This window comes from Hyla sarda, chromosome 1 (genome assembly GCF_029499605.1).
Source record: "Hyla sarda isolate aHylSar1 chromosome 1, aHylSar1.hap1, whole genome shotgun sequence".
Lineage (NCBI taxonomy): Eukaryota > Metazoa > Chordata > Amphibia > Anura > Hylidae > Hyla > Hyla sarda.
The window spans coordinates 548,219,145-548,243,287 of NC_079189.1; the positions used below are offsets into that span (position 1 = coordinate 548,219,145).

Below are 24,143 nucleotides of genomic sequence, written 5' to 3' on the forward strand. Positions count from 1 at the left end.
CAAACAATTAAAATCTAACATTAAATAAACTGCACGGTCAATGGTGTACCTGTTTAAAAAAAACAAAAAAAAAAAACACAAATTCCAGAATTGCGCATTTTTGCACAAGTAATCAAAAACTCCCTCATAAACAAAAATTATACTGTTAAAAACTACAGGTCACAGCGCAATTAGCTCTCATACATCCCTGTATGTGGAAAAATATATTTTTTTTTTGCACAAAATTAGTAAAGTAGTTTAGTAAAATCAAAACTTTTATAGACTATGTATCATTTTATTGTATGGACCTACTGAATAAAGATAGGGTGTCAATTTTACCAAAAAGTGCTCTGCGTAGAAACAGAAACCTCTAAACTCACGAAATCAAATTTTTTCGCCCCACAAATAATTGATGTCATTAGAAAGTTCAAATGGTGGTGCAAAAAACAAGTCTGATATGGGTCTGTAGGTGGAAAATGGCTTTTAGTAGGCTAGGAGAAAAAACGAAAGTGCAAATGGAGTGGGTATGGAGGCTGTGTGCACGCATGTGTGGGGGCAGTATGTGTATATAGGGGCACAAAGTGGGCAATATTGATGTAAAGTTTGCATAGAGGTGGGGATGGTGGTGGAGAAAGGAGCCAAAAATGTATGTCTGTCAGATTCTGAAGAGAAGTCATAGCTGGAAAAACTCTTAATGGAGGTCCAGGCCAGATGGAGAAGAGGAAGAGTGAACAACTCTGATCAGAGAAGATGCTATTCTGTGGCCTGTATTATGCAGGGAGGTAATTCTGAGGGCTGATTCTGGGGGTTGTATAATGCATAGGAGGGTGATTCTGGGGGGTTACTAAAGCAAGAGCAATATATATAGGAAAAAATTCTGAAAAAAAGAAAAACCTTATCCAGTGACAAGCCACCCCCCTCAAATTGCACTCATATTGCCATCACACCAAGTGACTTTTTTTTTTTTTTTTTGGTTGCCTACCTCTTGTATAAAGTATTGTATTTAAAAGTATTAGTATAAAGTATTTTGTCCAACTCTGACCTCTCTAGACACCTCAAGACCCCTTTGTACTCCTCCAAGCCTCTCTGAACTCCTCTATTCCCCTCTGCCCATTCTTGATGCCTCTGCACTTCTCCAGACCCCTCTCTCCACTCCTGACCCCTCTATTCTCCTCCAGACCCCTCTGTTCTCATGCAGGTGGAGTCAGTGTATACATATATGACTTATCCTGTGCTGATCCTGAGTTATATCCTGTAGATCTTTTATTAAAAAATATAAAACATTACAAAAAGAACGAACATCACCATAACAATAATACAAACAACATACACCTGTATAATATATACAAAAATGAGTCCATATTAGTCCAAAAATGTCCAACCAAGTATCTTCTGGTCCAGCCTCATTCTCACCAAACACACCGCTATAATAACAACAACTACTAAACACTGTACAATAATAATAATACTTACAGTAATAATAATAACATCAATAATAACTAAAAACTGGTCCGGTTGCATTTCCCCACCCAAAATAATAAATATAATAAATATGTGTCAAACCACCAACAAACACCACAAACAGAAAAACAGAATATACAATTTTTTTTTTTTTTTTTTTTTTTTTTTGGCCCTGAGCTGGTCCCGCATCCCATGCCCCCAGTACATGATACCAGACGTCCATGAACCAGTCCAGGATTTTTTTTTTTTTTTTTTTATAAAAGGTCCCACACAGAAACCCCCCTCCCCCCATCTACCCACCACCCAACCTAACACTAAACCCCAACACAACACAACCCCTAGAAAAAAAACAATATATATACATATATACACATATACATAAATGTACAAACAAAACAAATATATACAAAATAATACAAACTATACAAAACAAACAACAATAAGGCTTTTCAATCACACAATCCCCTAAAGCTCAAGTTCAGTGCCTGCAAGCCCTATATCACCATATATCTACAGCACAAAACAAAAAGACTAATGTGCCAGCATCAGCCCACCACCAGGGGGAGACAACAGGCTAAGGCACTTTAAAGGCAGAGCCCCTCCACAGACAAGAGGCCCTGCCAGCACCCAGCCTCTCGTACTCCAGAGAACGCACCTTCACCAGGTCACCAAGAATGTTCCTAACCACCTCACCCACAGGGAGGATTTTACGCTGCGTCGACACTAAACACCGTGCGTTCCACGTGTAATACCTGACCACTGAGCTGACTAGGAATAAAGTGCACTGGTCCCAGCCTCCAAGGTTTCTGAATGCCCCATAGGCCCATTCCGCATAGGAGAGACTGGCCAGCCGAGGCCAACCAATGGAAGCGCCCACCCTGTTGTAAACCTCTGTGTTAAAGGGACAATGAAGCAGAAAATGCTCCATGCTTTCCAGCATGCCTCCACACTCTTCGCGGGGACATCCCCGGTCATCAGAGCTCCTGCACTTCAGATTGTCTCTCACACACAGTTTCCCGTGGAAGCAGCGCCAAGTCAAGTCCCAAAACTTCAAGGGGATCCTGATAGAATTCAAAAGCTCTAAACCCACCTCCAGATCCCGACTTGGGCAGTCCTTGAGCGCCAATGGCCTCTGGAAATGAGAAGACAGGACCCTCTTGTCAAGGAATTTCCTCGACAGAGTCCTAATCTCCCACATCCCCAGACCCCACCGACGAATAACCTTCAGAGCCGGGGTAGCGTAAGCCGGGAGATGCCCGTGTGGTGTGCGAAGATCCTTCACTTGCCCTCCTGTCTCCCATTCCTGGAAGAAAGGCCGAAACCATCCCCTACAGGAGGATACCCACGGAGGAGCCCTCTCTGACCAGAGGTTTGCTATATTGGTCTTAAGAAAGGTATTCACTAGGAACACCACAGGGTTGACCATACACAACCCCCCTAGTCTCCTCGTACAGTAAGTAACCTCCCTCTTCACTAGGTTCAGTCTATTCCCCCATAACATTTGGAAGAACACACTGTAGACCCGGGTCCAAAGAGGTTCTGGCAACATGCATACACTGCCCAGATATATCAGCAAAGGGAGCAGGAAAGTTTTCATCAGGTTAACCCTTTCCCGGAGGGTCAAAGACAAACCCTTCCACTGATCCACCCTCTGAGCGGCGATCTTAAGCCTGCTGTCCCAGTTTTGTTTGGGGTAATCCCCTTGACCAAATTCGATGCCGAGGACTTTTGCGGATTCCTGGGGCTCTGGAAGGGCGTCCGGGAGATTAAAATCAGGATCTCCCCCTCCCAGCCAGAGACTCTCACACTTATCCTGATTGATCTTGGACCCGGATACCTCCGAGTAGCGGTCCACCTCTGACATCAACCATCTGCCCTCCTCTTGTGAGGAGACAAACACGGTGATATCATCAGCGTACGCTACCGCCCTCAGAGCCGAATCCGGCACCGCCAGGTCCATTCTCACCCCCGCCAACAGTCCACAACCAATCCTTCTAAGGAAAGGATCGATTGCAAACACGTACAGCAAAGGGCTCAAAGGACAACCCTGACGGACACCAGACTCAACCTCAAAAGAGCGGCCAATCCAACCATTCACAAGCGGGAAACTCTCTGCCCCTACATACAAGGTCTTAAGCCAATCAACAAAACCCCCTGGCAGGCCATATCTCAGAAGGACAGACCAGAGGTACTCATGGTTAACCCGATCAAACGCTTTTGCCTGATCCAAGGACAGCAAGTACCCCTTCCAGTGGCCAGCCCTACCCTGCTCCACAGCCTCTCGGACACTGAGCACAGCACTGAATGTACTGCGGCCCGGAACAGAGCAATGCTGAGCCCCCGAAAGGAGCCGGGGTGCAAACTCCACCAACCGGTTAAACAGCACTTTTGCCAGAATCTTTCTGTCCGCATTGAGAAGTGCTATGGGACGCCAATTCTCAATGTGGGACGGGTCTTTACCCTTTGACAGGATGATCAGCGCTGACCTCCTCATTGACTTTGGCAGAGTGCCCGAGGATAGACACTCATTAAAAACCGCAGTCAAGAGGGGAACCAAAGTGTCCTTAAAGGTCTTATAGAACTCAGATGTTAAGCCATCCGGACCGGGTGACTTCTTGAGGGCAAGCCCATCAATAGCCATCCTGACTTCTTCTTCCCTGATCATCTCTGTCAAAACATCAAGAGAGGGGTCTACTCCTGGTTCAGGGATGGTTTCAGCCAAGAAAGCTGATACCTTATCTCGATCTAGATCCTTCCTTCCCAAGAGGTGCGAGTAGAAGGATCTGAAGACCTCCAGGATCCCTGATCTGGACCTTTTCAAGGATCCCGTACTATCAATCAGTCCTGAGACTATTTTACTATTCACTGACATCTTGCAGTTTCTGTAAGGGTCGGGCGAGCGGTACTTCCCGTAATCCCTCTCAAAAACCAAAGATGCGTGCCTATCGTACTGGCACTTCATCAGCAAGGACTTCACTCTGGAGATATCCTCTCGGCTACCTCCAGTCGAGACAAGGTTCTCAAGTTTCTTCCTCAGGCCCTGGTACAAGCGGTACCTGTTTAGGCTTCTGAGGCCCGAGAGCTGGCGGAAGAATCTCGCAAACCTTTCCTTGAAGATCTCCCACCACTCTGACTTACTGTTACAAAGGCCCAGCAATGGTACCTGGCTCTGAAGAAAATCCTCAAAGGACTGTCTTATCTCCGCTTCTTCCAAGAGAGACGAATTCAGCTTCCAATAGCCTCTGCCCATCCGGGGAGTCTCTGTGACATTCAGAGAAAACAAAATTAAACAGTGATCGGAGAACTCCACCTCAACAACAGACACTGCTGAAGAGATGGCTTCCTCCTTTAAATAAAACCTATCTATCCTAGACCTACAACTACCCCTATGATAGGTGAATCCCGCGTGGCCTGGGGTGTGCCGGATGTGGACATCCACCAGGCGAGCCTCACTCGCTATGCTATTAAGGGCGACGCTATCATAAGTCAGCTTGTCTCTGGCACCTCCCCTGTCTTGGGGCCTCGTGACAGCATTAAAGTCCCCTCCAAAGACCACCTGCCGACTTGTAAAAAGATAGGGCTTGATCCTCATAAAGAGGCACTTCCGGTCCCACTTAGACTGTGGGCCGTAGATGTTAATAAGGCGAAGTTCTTGTCCCCTCATGAGGACATCTAAGATCAGGCACCTCCCCATTTCTAACTCGATAACCCGTCGGCATTCTACCGCTGCGGTAAAAAGGACCGCCACTCCGCTATACGGCTCGGCCCCAAGAGACCAGTAGGAGGGCCCATTCCTCCACTCTCTTTTAGCCTTGTAGATAGATGACATATCTGTTAGCCTGGTCTCCTGCAAAAATAAAATATCAGCATTAATATGGGCAAAAAAATCATAGGCCGCAAATCGAGCTGTATCTGACTTAATGCTGGCAACATTAATGGATGCCAGAGTCAACGGAGAGGGTGCCGCCATCAAGGGTGATTGAGTTAGACAGCTTTCTTTTTCCCACTCCCCTTCTCACCCTCCACATCAGAAGAACTCTTCACCCTCTTTAGAGAAATAGAAGTGTCCATCTCACCAGACGTCGTTTTACTTTCCTCGTCTCCGGATTCTAGGCCAGTCCCTTCCCCCGAGGACATAACCTCCCCAGGGGAAGAGGACTCGGCACCCCCTGGAAGCCCCTCTGCCACCTCCCCCTCATCCTCCCCTTCCGAAGAAGAGGAAGAGATGTCCCTGAGGGGTCGGAATCGATTGGAAAGGCCAACCAGAGGGGAGTCAGTTTTGCCTTCCTTTGGCACCTGGACCAGGGTGGGAGAAGATCTCAAATCTCCCTTTTTTTTTTTACTTGTACCCCGCTTTCGTGTCTCCTTCTGCCATCCCATATCATCCTCCTCCACGCTATCTGAGGAGATGGCACCTTCCTCATTCTGGATCCTCCTGACCTCCTCATTCAGCTCGCCATCCCTCGGGGTCTCAGCAGCAAGGTTGGCCTCTGGGACAGAATGAGAGGTCGTCCCAGTAACCCGGGCTTTCCCCATCACCCTATCCCTTTGGCGTTTATCAAGACGTCTTAGTTGGGCTGGTGTCTTTCTCTTGCTGTTCCTCACTGACCCCTCAGTTCCTCCACCCCTGCTAGTCCCCTCCCCAGCAGATTCCGGCTCGTGATCTTCACCCGCTGGGGACAAGACCGCATTAGCGAAAGAACGAGGGCAACGACTGAATGGGTGACCTAAGTCACCACACAGGTGACACCTAATCTCTGCACAAGATGCGGCAAGATGGCCTACACCCCCACACAAGGCACATTTCTGCACCGTACAGTTTGCACTGAAGTGTGTGGGGTCACCACATCTGTGACAGAGCTTCGGCTGACCCCGGTAGAAAATCTGGATACGATCCCTGCCGAGAAAGGCAGAGGATGGAATATGGGTAACTGTATTTCCTGAACGCTTAAGTTTTACCAAAAACGTCCAGGCTCCTGACCAGATGCCAAACTCGTCCCTGTTCTTCTGCGGGACCCCCATTACCTCGCCATACCGTCCTAACCAGGTGATAATGTCAACACAAGAGAGTGATTCGTTACGGGTCAAAACGGTCACTCTCTTGATTTCGTTTTGACGAGACAATGCCTGTACGGCAAAGTCTCGCCAGCCGGGCTCATTCTTTACCAATTCATAATTCGACCAGAAAAGCTCAAGCCCCTCTGGCCGAACAAAACTGATATCGAATTCAGGAGCACCGTAGGGATGTATCAAGGCAAAGATATCAACTGCCTTGAAGCCCATCTTTAGCAAGAGCTCAACCACTTTGGTCCTTGAAGGACACGTATCTTCGCCCTGCCACCGAAGACGGACCACATTCCTACGGTTACTACCTGCCCCGGCTGTTGGGAGGGACCACACAGTATCGCCCCCTCTTTCCTCTCGGAAGGCAGAGAGACCGTGTCTCTCTATCCAGAAGGACAGATCAACTGCTCTACCCTCTACATTAATCGACCTTTCCCCCTTTTTCAGAGCTTCCAGGAGACGTCGCTGCAATAAACCGTCCCTAGAGTCAGGAGACGAGGAAAGTATTCTACTTCCCCCAGCAGTGACATTGGCATAACTCCTATGATCTGTCACCACTGGGGGGGCAACCGGACCAGACCCTACACCTACACCACTTCTAATGACAACATCCCCACCACCCCCAATAACAACATTAGCACTTCCCCCAACAACATTGTTTCCAATAGCCTCATCTGTAGTCCCATCACCACCACCCCCAATTACAGCAACAGCAAAATCACCTTCTCCAATAACATTAACCTCCATCCTCTCCCCAGTCATACACCCCGTACCCCCATTTACCTTCTCATTCACACTGGCTGGACCAGAAATAGCAAATCCGGGAAAAGAGGATGATGATGATGATGATGATGATGTTTTTTCCTGTTTTGCCTCAGCATCACGGGGCACTGGGGCTGGGACAACCTCCGCTGGCCCTTTAAGGGACCGGGCAGCATGCTTGCCCGGTCTAGAGGAGGCCCCAGCCCTGTTCTTATTAGTGCCCTCCGCCTCATCAGCATCATCTCCAGTCTTTTCATGGCGCCGCTGATCAATGGGATCAGCGGCACCAATGCAAAACAAACGTTTTTCTTCACTTTTGGGAGTGTCTGTTATGCCCTTTACTACCTCCGGCACTGAGTCACCCCCCTCTCGCACAGGGGAGCGAACTACAGCCCCGGAGTCTGCCTCTCTGCCCACCGCTGAGCCGCCCTCACTGTACGGCCTTGCGGCCGATGCCTTCTCTGCTCCATCCCTGCTACTGCAAACAGGCATGGAGCTCTGCGCCCTTTTAGTATCTGTACTCTCCCCGCACCTTTGCACCGAGTCCACCACAGAACACGGGCTGGGCTGGGTAACGGGGCTTGCACAATGAGCTGACCCTGCGGCCGACTCAGGATTTACAGGGAGGGGGGTGTAGATGTAACTCACCACTTCTTGCTGCTTTGGCTTGGCCTTCTTTTTCTTCTTATCCCCAGGTGCCTCATTTGGGAGCTCATCTCCAAACACCAGGTTCTGAGGACACACTGGGGATTCCAGCATGCGGATCTGGGCCATTAGCGCCCCTCCCTGGTAGCTGCTGTCACTGTCCTCCCCTGAGTCGGCAGGTGATACTGCTGGCTGCTGTGCAGGGGGCCCACTGTACGGGGCCTGCTGCTGTTGCCGCAGGCCACCAGGTGGATCTGGCTGTAGTTCTTCCTCCATCTCCTCCGCATCATCCACCTGGCTCTCAGGTTGCAGCCCCATCAACCTTTTATTTTTTTCTTCTTCTGTCACCCTGAAGCGCTCCTCATTTTCCAATTTTTCTTTAAATGGACCACTCTTCTCCAGTAATGCTGCTCTCCTCTCCTCCAAAACTTGCATGTCAGCCATAAGTCTTTTTATCTCTGCCTTGATCTCAGTTTTTTTCCGTTTAGGAGATACCTTGGCTCTGGCACGGGCACACCGCAGTTCCTCTCGGAGCCTCCTGATGGCCTTACAGGCGTCTTCATACTCACGGAGGTGACTTTTTACCCGGGAGGTATAGGTGGAAATAGACTCCCGGGTCCTCAGCACTCCCCAGCCTTCCTCACTGAGGTCGGCTTCACCTCCGTGAGTACTCTGCCTTCTTCCGGACGAACCCAGCTTTCCACTGGCAGCACCCAGCTTTCCCAGGGAGGATCCCACCTTGGAGTTTTTCGCCTCTGTGGGGGGAGTTGGAGCAGCATTGCTGCGACTCCTGGTGGAACGCCTCACCCCCAAATCCTCCGATGTTCCGGCCGCTTGCTGGCTTCTACTGCTCCCCTGCGGCCTATTCCGAGGAGCAGAAGCCTGGGCCTCGCCTCCCTCACTCATGCCTGGAAACCCACTCCCTCCCTGGGGAGGAGGAAGCAGGCCCCAGGTGGAACAGGTGGAAATCCCTGGAGCTCAGGAGACACAGCAGACACACACAGCACAGCTGAAGCACGACCACACCCGCAACTAATTGGTCAGCACTCCAGAGCTGTACTCACTATTCTGCTAGTGAGGTCACTGTGTACATACATTGCATTACTTATCCTGTACTGATCCTGAGTTATATCCTGTATTATTATCCAGAGCTGTGCTCTCTATTCTGCTGGTGGGGTCACTGTGTACATACATTATGTTACTTATCCTGTACTGATCCTGAGTTATATTCCCAATTATACTCCAGAGCTGTACTCACTATTCTGCTGGAGAAGTCACTCAGACATATGCTACACTTTCACTCACCATGCCATTTTAGTGTGCTTCGCTGACCACTGCCTGTCAGAGCTGCCATTGACACAAGGAGGGTGAGAGAGCCGGCAGCGAGCACAGACTTGGAGGTACCACTATAAGATAGAAGTTTAACGTTGTTGTAGAATAGTGTGACGCTCAGAACACTGCTGCTATACACTGACTTCACTGACTACAACATGATATAATGATAATATTGCTCCTTATATACTATATTATTGGTAATATTGGTCTCAGTATACAGGATTTGGTTAGTAACAGTATGATGGCAATATATATATGGTGATAATATTCCTTCTTGTATACTGGTATTGTTGGTAATATTGGTCTCAGTATACAGGATTTTGTCAGTAATAGTATGATGTTAATATGTATGGTGATAATATTCCTCCTTGTATACTGGTTGTTAGGGTCACGGCAGGTGGTGGATCCTCTGTGCTTGTGTGGATGATGACGTTTTCAACAGAGCCTGCCGCAAAGCAGGATGGTCTTGCTGTGGCAGGCGGCATCCATGACGCTACCCCTGGCACAACTCATCCACACAGGTTGCTGGGATGAAGCATGGTACAGAAGGATAAGACAAGACATGGTCAGGATAGCCGAAGGTCAGGGCAGGTGGCACAATAGCGGGGTCTGGTCACGGAACAAGGATCAGGTACATGGATAACCAGGAACACAGGAAACACAATAGCTTTCTCTCAGGCACAAAGGCAACAAAGATCCGGCAGGGGTGTGAGGGAGATGCAGGTTCTTATAGGTGAGGTGCAAACAATAATTAAGGGCATACTGGCCCTTTGAATCAGAGAGCTCCGGCGCACGTGCGCCCTAGGAGGCGGGGGCACGTGCACAGGACCTGAGGGAGTACGGACAAGACAGCAGAGGGCAGAGGTGAGTGACGGGCCGGGATTCGCATGCGGGTGGGTCTCGCAATGCGAATCCCAGCCCTGCTGGCATCGGGGACAAGACAGGCGAGTGCTCACGGCCAGCATGTCTGGCCGGAGCGCAGACGTTACACTGGTATTATTTTTATTGGTCTCAGTATACAGGATTTGGTGAGTAACACTATAATGGTAATATTTATGGTGATAATATTCCTATTTGTATACTGGTATTATTGGTAATATTGGTCTCAGTATACAGGATTTGATCAGTAACAGTATGATGGTAATATGTATAGTGATAATATTCCTCATTGTATACTGATATTACTGGTAATATTGATCTTAATATACAGGATTTTTTTTATCATGAAATATTTTTTATTTATTTTTATTTCATTATAATAATATGTACACAAACTTGTAGAAATATTAAATCAGTAGTTTTAACGTTTATGTGCTTTATTTTATGTAAGTCTATAAAAAAGTGGACTTTTTTTTTGCATTTGTGACATGTCACTTCAACGGCTGTAAAATATATGTCCTTTTTACATATTGTGTGCACAGACGATTACTTTCGCATACACTTACATAAAGCACATAAAAAATACAGACACAATTCTTTTTGCGATTTTTGTGGACGCATATTTTAAAATTAAATACGGCTAAAATACACCGTGTGACCATAGCCTGTATAGCATGTATATATAATATACTGTATACATTTTTTTCTGTTATGTACCCTATGTACCCTATGATTAACATCTGGCCTCTCCCATTTGTAGCTTCGCCTCCTCATAGCCACACCCATGACCAAAATGGGCTGCCTATTCTAAAATGCCCTGGCCTATTTTTGGTCCCAGTCCGGCAGCCCTGGTGTGTGGCCATTGGGTTCCTCACCTCTCTGCTTTGGCAGGGATGCCAACTGTATGAGGCTCCCTAGGCTGATACCCTGTTAACGCCTTGGTTGATGTCAGGAGCACTAGTGGTCCCTTAGTAGCTTTGGCAAAAAGAAACATAGAACCTGGAACCCTGCAGGTGACCTTTTGCCCAGAGGGGAAGGGCAAGCTTGTTAGGAGGCCTCTCTCCTTTCGGAGAAGGGCTTGCGATTGACCGCATCCTCGTGCACTTTTTTTTTTTTTTTTTTGGGTGACACATTTGCACTTTTTCTTCGTTGGATTTAACTAGGATTGCCCATCCTGAAGATCTAGGGTAGGTATGTGTGGCTATTAGGTTTCTCACCTCCCTGCAACCCCAGGTCCCGTTTTAGGGATGCCAACCAGTTTGGAGAAAACTTGGAAAGGCCCAGGTTAATGCTGGAGGCAGGTTGGTTTCCCCCTAAGCTTTGGCAAATGAGGGACATTAAAGGACATGTCTGGTGCTCACTTTTCTTATTGTATCCGTTCCGGGCTGCAAAAAAAATTAATAAATAAGAAAAGAAGCTTTCTCTTGCCTGCCTATGCGCCCCCGGAGCTCCGGTACAGGTGTTTACTTACTTCCTGTTAGCCCGGCACGTCACATGGAGCTTCAGCCTATCACTGGCCGAGGCGGGACATCGCAGCGGCCAGTGATAGGCTGAAGCTCCGTGTGGCGTGCCGGGCTAACAGGAAGTAAGAAGAATACAGCCCCGGGACCAAACACCTGTACCGGAGCACCAGGGGAGCGTAGGCAGGCAAGAGAAAGTGTGTTTTCTTTTTTCTTTGCAGCCCGGAACGGATACAATAAGAAAAGTGAACAGCGGACATGTCCTTTAACCCCTTAAGGATGCAGCCCTTTTTCACCTTAAGGACTGAGCCCTTTTTCGCAATTCTGACCACCGTCACTTTACGAATTAATAACGCGAAAGCGCTTTTACCGAATATTCTGTTTCTGAGATAATTTTTTCATGACATATTCTACTTTATTTTGGTGGTAAATTTCCGGCGTTACTTGTATCCTTTTTTGGTGAAAAATCCCAAAATTTCATGAAAATTTTGAACATTTTGCATTTTTCTAACTTTGAAGCTCTCTACTTGTAAGGAAAATGGATATTCCAAATAAATTAAATTTTTCTTCACAAATACAATATGTCCACTTTATGTTGGCATCATAAAATGAACATATTTTAGCTTTTTGAAAAAATGTGAGGGCTTCAAAGTAGAGCAGCAATTTTCAAAAATGTCATGAAAATTGCTAAATCTGAAGGGACAGATGTTACAGAACTACAACTCCCAGCATGCCTGGGTAATCTAGGCATGCTGAGAGTTGAAGTTTGGCAACATCTGGTGGGCTACCGTTTGGGCACCACTGTAACAGTGGTCTCCAAACTGTGACCCTCCAGATGTTGCAAAACTACAACTCCCAGGATGCCCAGACAGCCTTTGGCTGTCTGGGCATGCTGGGAGTTGCAGTTTGGCCTTCCTAGTGGTTGCCACAGTAAAGATCGTTTTGCTTTCACTTTCAATTCCCCCCCCCTCCCCCACCGTCGATTCCCTACCTGAGCAAGGATCCAGCAGGCTCCAGCGAAGATCCCAGGTCCCCAGGCATCTTCTCCTGCAGGTACAGCCTCCATCTTCTTCCCAGATCCCCTCGACATCCAGGAGCGGGCAGAACGGGGGCGGGGGGGGGGGGGGTTGCCATGGTCAGGTTGCCAACCCCCTGTCCTGCGCTGCCATTGGTCAGAACTCCGTTCTGCTAATGGTAGGGGATAGGAGGAGATCGCAGCTTTAAGACCTCACTCCTATCCCTTAGGCTGACAGCTCCGATCAGCCCTATTTTCCGGGTGATCGGGTAACCAGAGACCCGATCAGCCCGGAATTGGAGAAAATCGCATGTCTGAATTAACATGCGATTTTCTCCGATCGCCGACATGGGGGGGGGGGGGGTCTCAGGACCCCCCTGGGCGATGTGCCGGGGTGCCTGCTGAATGATTTCAGCAGGCATCCGGCTCCGGTCCCCAACCGGCTAGCGGTGGGGACCGGATTTCCCACGGGCATATGGATACGCCCTCGGTCCTTAAGGACTCGGAATGCAGGGCGTATCCATACGCCCTGTGTCCTGAAGAGGTTAATCCCTGACCCTTGTAAGTGCCTTTTAGCCCAGAAGGGAATGGTTTGTGGGGGCCTCTCTCTTTTTAGAGAAGAGCTTGTGATGGCCAACTTTGAACTTTATTGAGTCAACCATCACAACATCATGTGGCAGAGAGTATCATAGTCTCACTGCTCTTCCAGTGGTGATGCCAGCGTGCTCATGCTGTGTACCAAGCCTGCAACCGGAATAAAGAAAATTACGGACGAACGAGACAATGTATCGGGGGTAAGTAGGGTTATCATCAGTGTCACCCACACTACCTGCCTGTACCAACAAGTTAGTGCTGGTGACACTTATGATCAGTTCTCTTTTAGGGTAGGGTCACATGGAACACTGTGGAAGCGCCGACAGACCCTAAAGTGTTCATATGCAGCAAAGAAATGAATGAAAGGCGGCCACTCACCAATTACTTCTTTCTTCAAGCTTTTATTGCAGCAGCATAATACTCACATAATAGACGCGGGAGTACAAATGGAAGAGCAGGGGGGTACAGAGACGACAAGCTCCGTTTCGCACACTCCGGTGCTTCGTCCGACCATATGGCCGGACGAAGCACTTGAGTGTGCGAAACTGAGCTTGTCGCCTCTGTACCCCCTGCTCTTCCCTTTGTACACCCCCATCTATTATGTGAGTAGTATGCTGCTGCAATAAAAGCTTGAAGAAAGAAGTAATTGGTGAGTAGCCGCCTTTCATTCATTTCTTTGCTGCATATGAACATTGTGAACCTGTTGAGCATTGCTACTAGCCAGAGCACCACCTACACTTTAGAAGCAAGAACCAACTACACGCCCTAGTCCATGTATCTCCAGCAGTTGTGAAGCCGCAGTGCCGAATGGATATTCTCTGTGCTTACTGTTCTAGAGACCCTACAGTGTGCCTCCAGCTGTGCCTGCTTATAATGGCAATCTGCAGCTATGAGCAGACACACAAGGGGATGTATATCAAAACCTGTGCATTTGCCCATGGTAACCCATCAGCTTGATTTGATTTTTCACAGGCCTTTTTAAAAATGAAAAGAAGCGATTTGACTGGTTGCTATGGGCAACTGCACTACTCTTCCTCTGCACAGGTTTTGATAAATCTCCCCACTAGTGTTCTGCGAGTCGCCACGCACATGCGCAGTGTACTCGCACACATTGCGGCTTCTCTCGGCCTAGCTCAGAGAGTGGCCGAGATGTCTGTGAGTACACTGCGCATGTGTGCGGCGACTCGCAGATCCCAGTGTTTCTGCTCGTATCGTCGGACCGCCACTACGATCAGGCAGGCACAGCTGGAGGCACATTGTAGAGTCTGTAAAATATGCTGCGGATCTGTTCCGTGTGACCCTATCCTAAGAATATAAAACATACTCCACAGCACTCAAATGGTTAAATAGCTTAATAGAGTAACCTAGTACAGTGTTTCCCAACTAGGGTGCCTACAGCTGTTGCAAAGCTACAATTACGAGCATGCCCAGGCAACCGGCATAATGGGAGTTACGGTTTTGCAACAGCTGGAGACACCCTGGTTGGGAAACACTGATCTAAAACATACTAGACTAGTGTTCCCAACCTGTGGCGTTCCACCTGCAGCAAAACTACTACTCCCAGCATGCCCGGACACTGCACTAGACTCGGGAAGAGGCTACCAAAACGGCGTCATCGAGCTGGGCGGTGCAAGCAAGGTAGTGGGTGGGGTTGATGGAGTTAAACGCATTTAATGGGCGCGGTCGACCTGGTGGTGGGCGGGGCAAGTGTGCAGAAACGCATAGAAATGTTTACCTCAGCGGCTTGCCCCGTAGTGGGCGGGGCATACTGTCGCTCTGTATTGACGCGCGGCTCCGCCCACTTCGGGGATGGCCGTTGTGTGAGGTTGAGTCTCCGGTAGGAAATTCCGGACCGACGCTCGGTTGCTGTGGCCGGTTTGCCCCGGGGACTCCCTGTGATGGAGCTGAGGTGTTGGGGTGGTGACTGGGGGCTTCCCTCCGTGCACCCTGAAAGCCTGGTTGTGCTGGTAAGAGCGGGTGTCCCCTGCAGATGTAGCAGAGCCGGCTGTGTGGTCAGGTGCATCATCCCTGTGTATACTGGTCATAAACGTGCATGACGCCATCTCGCCATCTACATGGAGACTTTATAGGGATTTTCCATCAAAATTAAAATGACCATCAGCTGCTAATCTTTAGCCTTAGTGGTGTTTTGTCTCCATAACATCTCGTAACATTACGTTTGATCATGTGACTGGTAGCCGGTCGCTGCATTGTAATGTTACGTCATCGTTGTGGACCGAGTTTCACCATGACTGACCCTGATTGGCTGTGACGGTCACATGACTTGAGGAATATCTTATGGCTGGAAAAAAATCTCTTGTCTACAGGTTGTATGTAGTCTGCAGCTTAGTCCTATTTCTCTTCATTATAGTCGAGCTGCAATACCAGACACAACCTGTAGACAGGAGGGGTGCTGTTTTTTGTTTTAGAAAGCAGCGCTTTTCTAATATTGGATGATCCCTTTAAGGCACATGATGGTAATAAAAAGCGTGTGGTGCTCTCAGAATTGGGCTATATGGAGGTGAGGGCTCAATCACAATCACTAATGTGTTAAAGCCACCACTTCCGCCTTAAAGGGGTACTCCACCCCTAGACATCTTATCCCCTATCCAAAGGATAGGAGATAAGATGTCTGATCGCGGGGGTCCCACCACTGGGGACCCCCGCAATATAGCATACAGCACCACCTGTTACTGCTCTGGAAGCACTGGAGGGTCTGGCTCCCGACCACGGGGACGGAAGATCGTGAGGTCATGACTCCGCCCCCAGGTGACGTCACACCCCGCCCCTTCAATGCAATTCTATGGGAGGGGGCGTGACGGCGGGACCCCCGAGATCAGACATCTTATTCCCTATCCTTTGGATAGGGGATAAGATGTCTAGGGGTGGAGTACCCCTTTAATGAATGTCAATGTAGAAAGTTTGCTGTTATTGCAAGATCATCTGCAGGGTTCACACATGTTCCTGTGTAGTACAAGATTTAGAGAGAGATTAAAGGAAAACTCTAGTTTTACACAATATGGGGGAGATTTATCAAAACCTGTCTAGAGGAAAAGTTTTTGAGTTGCCCAATCAGATCGCTTCTTTCATTTCTTTAAAAAAAAAAAAGCCTGTGAAAAATAAAAGAAGCGATCTGATTGGTTGCTATGGGCAGCTGGGCAATGTTTCCTCTGCACAGGTCTTGATAAATCTTTGCCTATATGTTTACCTGTACTGTTTTGTTGTTGTTGTTGTTTGTTCATTATGGGGACAAGGTAATTTTAGTGTCCTCACTGCTGTTATTGAAGCACTGAGAGTCCCCTCCATGGTACATAGCTATTTCTTACTCTCATCCAGAGCTGGACTGTTTCCCAGGAGTACACACACAGGGACTTTCTTTCCCTTAGGCCAGGGCCATCCGTTGTAAAGATTCCGCTCGGAAATTCCATTGCAGCAGAATCCTATTGCTTTCAAGGCGATTCTGCTGTACTCTGCACGCTCCAGAATTTCTGTGGCTGAAAAATCTGCCACTGATATCCTGATTCCGGCCTCTGCTAAAAGTATGGACATATCAATTCTTTTGGCTGAATCCACTCAGAAATGCATTGCTGTCTATGGAGATGGTGCATTTCGGATTGTTTCTAGCATCATCATGTTCCAGCTGGTCCCCACTATTTGTGGATTGTCTGCCCGTGTTTTCCAGGCGGACATTGTCTCAGTTTGTCATAGTTTTTAGTGTCCCCTCATCCCTTCCTGTGTCACAGTCATTAGTGTCCCCTCATCCCTTCCTGTGTCACAGTCATTAGTGTCCCCTCATCTCTACCCATGTGTCATAGTCCTTAGTGTCCCCTCATCCCTTCCTGTGTCACAGTCATTAGTGTCCCCTCATCTCTCCCTGTGTCAGTCATTAGTGTCCCCTCATCTCTACCCATGTGTCATAGTCCTTTGTGTCCCCTCATCTCTGCCTGTGTCACAGTCATTAGTGTCCCCTCATCTCTCCCTGTGTCACAGTCATTAGTGTCCCCTCATCTCTCCGTGTCACAGTCATTAGTGTCCCCTCATCTCTCCGTGTCACAGTCATTAGTGTCCCCTCATCTCTCCCTGTGTTAGTCATTAGTGTCCCCTCATCCCTTCCTGTGTCATAGTCATTAATGTCCCCTCGTCCCTTCCTGTGTCATAGTCATTAGTGTCCTCTCATCTCCCCCTGTGTCACAGTCATTAAATTTCCCTCATTTTTCCCTATGTGTCACAGTTATAGGTGTCTCCTCTTTCCCCATGAGTCACAGCCACTAGTGTCTGCTCATATTAACTGTGCCACAGTCATTAGTGTCCCCTCATCTCTCCCTGTGTTATAGTCATTAGTGTCCCCTCATCCCTTCCTTTGTCAGTCAGTCATAAGTGTCCCCTCATCTCTCCCCATGTGTCGCGGTCACTAGTGTCTGCTCATATTAACTGTGCCACAGTCATTAGTGTCCCCTCATTTTCCCCTGTCACAGTAAATTGTGTTAGTTTTTAGTTTCCTCATCTTCTCCTCACAGCTGCCCAGAGCTTTATGGGTGGTCAGAGAAAAGCCTTAATTTACCTTTCAGACACAGTGTGGGCCCTCCAGGGGAGACATACAGGTTCATAAATTGTAGGTAACAGCCCAGGCCCCCCTCTCCTGCACAAAACACTCTCTTAGCAGTCCTGGTCTGTTACTAGAGACAGAATTCCCCTAACAACAGGGAGTGGACATCCGATTGCAGGGTAAGGAACCACCAAGTGGCCAAGACCTTATGTCTGGTTTACTGGTCTTAGCAGTCAACAACACTACAACTCCCAGCATGTCTGGGCATTCTGGGAGTTGTTCTTTTTGCAACAGCTGGAGACACACTGTTTGAAAAAACACTCCTTTATGAAATGGTAGTCGTCCATGATCTTTGTTCTACGTTCTCTACCAGTCCTGTATCGATATGTCCAGTTCGTCCAGGCCTGACGCAGTGTGATGGTGCATGGGAGGAATGTAGAAGACGTGCCGTGTGCGGTGTTGTATATATTCCCAGTCGGAGACGCTCACAGCGTTGTGCAGATAGGAGAGTTGATATGATTATGATGTTTGTTGTACACTTTACGTGTTTGGTGTTAGCTGGTGCTGTTCATTGTTTCCTCTTTCATTACATTATACTGTATGTCGCTCTGTAGAAACCTTTTGTATGGCAGATCTGGTAACAGATTCAGTGCCAGGCCTCAGACACATGGCAAACATACCAGCTACGATACTGTATTATATTGGGGCACATTTGCCACTGTGGATTTTTTGGGACATTATGCATATTTAAAAAAATTAAAAAATACAACACTGTGGACATTGCGCAGATCTACAGCTGATAATATATCCCTTCCATTTTTTTTTTGTGACTGAACACTGTGCGCCGTCGTCTTTGCTTGGCTTTCATCGAAAAGATGAACGAGCGAAAGTCTGTGGGCCCTGGTTGCATCCATATGACACTCTCTGCTTTCCAATAAAAAAACAAGCAGCAAAGATTAAAGATGCAGATCAGTGTTTCCCAACCAGGGGGCCTCTAGCTGTTGCAGAACTACAACTCCCAGCATGCCCGGACAGCCAAAGGTTGTCCGGGCTTGCAGTGAGTTGTAGTTTTGCAACAGCTAGAGACCCCCTGGTTGGGAAACATTTGTTTAAATACAGGGTTTTTTCATTTATTTTTTTTCCTATTTATTTAATCAATAAATCAATTATTTATTTATGTATTTATGGTTGTTTATTTATTCAATCAATTATGTATTTATTTTTACTAATAATAAAACAATCATTTCCTCGTCCACACAAACACACATTAGGGGAAATTTTATCAACACCTGTTTAGAGGAGAAGTGGTGCAGTTACCCATAGCAACCAATCAGATTGCTTCTTTTATTTTTCAGAGGCCTTTTCATAAAGGAAAGAAGCGATCTGATTGGTTCAGAAAAAAAAGGGGGCTAAAATTATGACTGAAAACCGACTCACAAATGCTGTAAAAAAATAAAATAAATAAAACTGGTAAAAAACTGCTGTAAATACATTTGTCAGGAAATTCTGCCATTCTTTCAATTCGTGCTCAACTTGTAGTTGACATGGAACTGGAGCAGAATACTGTGTGTATGTATAGCATGGAATTCATGAGGTATTTTCAACAGCAAGAATAGTGTAGAATACTGCACCAAAGATTTTGGAAAGGCTGACATAAACTCCTAAAAGTGTGAACAGATATAACAACAAATATATGATGGAATGGCTATTTATAGACTGTTTTGTTGCAGACTAGTGTATGAGAGGAGAGAGCTGGGCAAGGACATTTGTAATTGTGAATTTCTGGGGGAAATTGTAAAGTAAAAAAATAAATACAAATAAAATAAAATAGGTAAAAAAATAGCAAGACATTATAATTGTATAAACAGTGTTCAACCAAATGTATCACTGAGACCTAAAATTACATCCAGTTCCTTGTGGTTTGTTGGTCTTGTAAGGTACGGGCGGTGCAGAGGGTCTGGTGGAATTGCTTAGGTTTTCTAGGACATATTCATGTCATGTTTTGTTTTCTTCTCTCTTTCGGTTTTATAAAGTTGGATCCTTGTTCTCGGATAACGTTAAATCTGATTTGATGCCTTGTGTAACGTGAGGTCTATAACTCCAGTCTATAACAGTTCCCTGACACAAAGCTGTCTAGAACAATGTGGGGCTATTCATATTGTCAAAAAAAAACCATTTGAAAATATAAACCGATCTAAGTGTCCAGTGTCCCTTTCTCTTTCGCAGCTACTTTTTCAGTTCTTTTCTTTCACAGCCTTGTAAGTCCGCAGTCAGACTATGCACAACCACATTTATTATTAGTGAGAATTCACATTCTGTAATCATCTAGTATAGATCCCTGTCACCTGAAGTGTGGTCTCTATTAGGGATGTCCCGATACCATTTTTTTAAGACCGAGTACGAGTACCGATACTTTAATTCTAGTACTTGCCGATACCAAGTACGAGTACTTATATTTTTATAGGGAATCTGACAGCAGGGTGACGCGGTTTCTGGCGCTGTTTACCGTATGATATGTGGGTTCCTTGTTGTGTACAATGGAGGCGGGTGCTGTATTATGAGCCAAGATTTCTCTCTTCTCCATTGGACAGAACAGGGAATTTGCATTGGCGGTGAGACCGATGACCACATGGTGAGCAGTGGTAGAAACCGGGTCACCTGACCTATCTACCCATACATTCAAGTTAGTGCAGGTGACTCTGCTGTAAGATTGCCTTTAATAGTAGGGAGTATCCCACTTTAGACATCAGCAGGGCCCCCCCCTTTAGAAATTAGCAGGGCCCCCCCTTTAGAAATTGGCAGGGCCCCCCCTTTAGAAATTGGCAGGGCCCCCCCTTTAGAAATTGGCAGGGCCCCCCTGTAGACAGCTAGCAGGGACCCCCCTTTAGACAGCTAGCAGGGACCCCCCTTTAGACAGCTAGCAGGGACCCCCCTTTAGACAATTAGCAGGGACCCCCCCTTTAGACATTAGCAGGGACCCCCTGTAGACATTAGCAGGGACCCCCTGTAGACATTAGCAGGGACCCACCCCCCTTTAGACAGCTAGCAGGGACCCCCTTTAGACAGCTAGCAGGGACCCCCCCTCCCCCCTTTAGACAGCAGGGCCCCCTTTAGACATCAGTAGGGCCCCCCTGTAGACCGCAGCCCTCACCCTTGTAGACAGCTCACCTGCAGCTGTCCTCTGTCGGCTGCTGCTGCTCCGTCCTCCCGTCGCATCATGGCGATCTATGGAGGAGCATGTGACATACACGTCACTCTGCTTCCTCCGTAGCGTTATGCTGGGCGCAGAGGAGGAGGAGTGACGTGTGTGTCACATGCTCCTCCATCGATCGCAATGATGCAGACGGGAGGACCGGTGTTAGTGAAGATCGGGACACAGAACGCTTCAAGACACAGTTTTCTACAGTACACTGGGCAGCGGAGCGGCAGCAGGTATCGGACATGGTATCAGGTTCATTGCACGAGTCCCCGATACCATGGAAATGGCCAGTATCGGCCGCGATACCGATACTAGTATCTGTATCAGGACATCCCTAGTCTCTATAATGTCTGTCAGGAGCTATTTTAAAGGAGTAGTCCAGTATTAAAAAACATATCCCCTATTGTGGGACCCCCCCCCCCCCCCCCCCACAATCTCCCACCCAGCGCCCTGGCTTTCCACATGAATGAAGTGTGTTGACCACGGCACAAAGCGGGGGTCAACACGCCCCCTAAAGTCACTATGTAACGAAAAATTCTGTGATTTGTAATAGAAGGTGATAGATGACTCAGCACTTTTCAGTGCTGGACTAAGACAGCACCATTGGCTGTCATGCGCACATCGCCCCCTACCATTAATTGTTGGGGGGGCCATGTAACCACATATATTGTGTGTCTAACACCTTTCTCTTCAGTGTGAGTTCGGCTACCACAGCAGGAGAAGGTTTCTTGCTGTGATAGCACAAGCGCTGCGGCTGCGGTTTCATTCAGTCCCCACTATGGGGATCGTGATCGCGCTAGCGGGACACAAGCGGGCGCAGGGCTCACAGCGGGAGGAAAAAACCTCCCGCTGTCAGCTTGTGTCCCACTATTAGTAGGCTCACAGTGGGAGGAAGCACACTGTCTTCCCGCTATGATCGCACCTTGCTCGGGCACACAAGTTGCTTCTACAGGGCACATTTATCTGTTTCTGTACCCCTAATCTCAACACTCGAGGATCGGGGGACAGAAGCGCTGCGCTGCAGGGGAGATAACTGACATGTATTCCCAGCGGGATACATCGTGCTGCTGGTGACAGGTTACTTTCGCTTTTGTACTATTGATCACTACTCTCAGGGATTGGGGGGGACAGAAGCACTGTGGGGGACAATTCATAATCAGCGCTGCAGGGGACTAGTCCAGACACAGTGCTGCTCGGGCACATTTCTCTGTGTCTGTTCCCCCGATCTCCACACTCAGATCGGGAGACAGAAGCGCTGCACTGTGGGGGAGACAACTGACACGTATCCCAAGCGGGGATACATTGCGCAGCCGTTGACACGTTACTTTTGCTTCTGTACCCCCCGATCTCCACCTAAGGCGCTGTGGAGGACACTTCACATATTCCCCTCTGTGGAGATAGTGCTGTGGTTGTCAGCTAGGGATAGCACTGCAGGGGACAGGTTACATAGCACTGCGGGGACAAGTGTCACATTCCCCGCTTCTCCTCTCCGGTCTGACAGCGGGAAAGATATGGACAGAAGTAGCCAGGGTACTGCGAGGGCCCAAAACGGAATGAGTCTGGCGCTGCTCCACACTGTCCCTCCATCCCCCACAAGCCTAGCACTTTAACTGTGGACAGCGGGGATGAAGCAGACATATTCCACTACTGTCCCCTCTGTCTCTCCATGCCCCCGATCCCCTAGCACTCTCACTGCAGACAGCGGGATGTAGGGAACACATTATGCTATGGCCCCCACTGCTGCAGTTCCCCCAAACACTGTCCCCGCTGCCTGCTATGCTACCACCCAGCCCTCCCAAGCCCCCCCCCCCTCCCCCTACACCACCGCAGAAAATCTTGTCAGTTCAGGGCAAAGTATCCCCTACCCGAGGGCTCTCTCCGCTGCCTGTTACGTCCCCCAATCACTGAATTTTTAATTACGCCAGAGCCTCCGACACAGCTGCAGATCAGTTGCGGGAAATGTGCAGTGTTTCTGCCCAAAATAAATAAATGTATTTTAAATAAGTCCAAGGAGGAAGACAGCACTAGTCCCTGCTCTTATGCCCGTGACCATCCGGATAACCAGTCCAGATACAGAACATCCAATTGGTATAGGTCACAGCAAAAAGTATGCAGACTCCCAGTTTCAAAAAGGCTGTGGTCTTTATTTAGGTCATCAGCAATGCTGATGACCTAAATAAAGACCACAGCCTTTTTGAAACTGGGAGTCTGCATACTTTTTGCTGTGACCTATACCAATTGGATGTATTTTAAATAAGTTGTTGAGGAGGGTGGGGTGAGTTATAATAGCACCAAATAAATGCATATGTATTTGTAACTCGTTGTATTGTATTTGTAAGAACTTGTATTTTTTTTCTGTAATCGTTGAATAAAAAATAATGTTAATATAAAAAAGTTGTTGAAAATGTGCAGTAAAAGGCCAGTGTGTGAACGTAGCTGTAAACAGCATCCAGTCCTGTAGAGATCATGAAGATATTACCCATCATTGATCTGGATCTGTTTCGGATCCAATTCTGAAGTTCTCCGATTGCCCATGCAAAGAATGAAGGGACTTCTATCCAGGGAGGACAGGAGGAAGTGGGGACCTCATTGTGAGGAAATAATGGGGGGAAATGAGAGGGGACAGCGCAGGAAGGGTTAACAGAGGGTATGAGTGGAGGGACAGCACCTGAAGGGTTAACAGGGTATGAGCAAACAGAAAGCACCTAAAGGGTTAACAAAGGGTAAGTGCATAGGGACAGCAACTAAGAGTTAACAGGGGAGAACAGAGAAGGAACAGCTCCTGAAGGGTTAACCTTTGAACCTTGCTGCAGGAGAGAATGAGCAGTACAAAGACCTTACTGATGGCGGTCCCCCCTGCACCAGGAAGATCTGTCACTGCAGGAAGAAAGGGGGTGGGGGCTCCCACGATGTCAGGACTGTAGGCTTCTTGTGACCAGAGACGTTGAGAACAAGAAAGCGGCATCGGCTTCTGGACTGCACTCCAGGGGTCTCAGTGCTGGAGCTCGGCCGCAGGATCTTCAATAGGGCACTGGCGGGTAAGGCGAGACATAAGGGAAATTTAGGGGCAGCTGAGGGGCTAAAAGGTGCAGATTGGTGAATGGCTTCCTCCATGTGAATGGATGCACAACTAGTGACTTTCCTAGAGGAAGCTGCTTTATCACTATAGATATTTTTTCTGCGAACACTTGGGTAGGATGTATA

General features: G+C 47.9%; 2 protein-coding genes across 11 annotated transcripts in view; one reads left to right on the forward strand and one right to left on the reverse strand.

Annotated features, from left to right (window-relative positions):
* THBS4 (thrombospondin 4) overlaps positions 1 to 15,073 on the reverse strand; it is a 127,305-nt gene extending 112,232 nt beyond the window's left edge. For 4 of the 8 annotated variants that reach the window (XM_056541589.1, XM_056541585.1, XM_056541591.1 and 1 more), the window contains exon 1: positions 14,721 to 14,854. The gene's annotated coding sequence lies outside the window, so the exon portion shown is untranslated. Of the gene's footprint in view, positions 1 to 12,576; positions 12,598 to 14,720; positions 14,857 to 14,929 lie in introns of those variants that run through there. The other 4 variants (XM_056541588.1, XM_056541587.1, XM_056541586.1 and 1 more) reach the window with 3 other exon arrangements.
* MTX3 (metaxin 3) overlaps positions 14,940 to 24,143 on the forward strand; it is a 40,057-nt gene continuing 30,853 nt past the window's right edge. For all 3 annotated transcript variants that reach the window (XM_056541595.1, XM_056541594.1, XM_056541593.1), the window contains exon 1: positions 14,940 to 15,161. In XM_056541595.1, the coding sequence (XP_056397570.1) occupies positions 15,093 to 15,161 (69 nt within the window). In that variant the 5' untranslated portion in view covers positions 14,940 to 15,092. The remainder of the gene's footprint in view (positions 15,162 to 24,143) is intronic.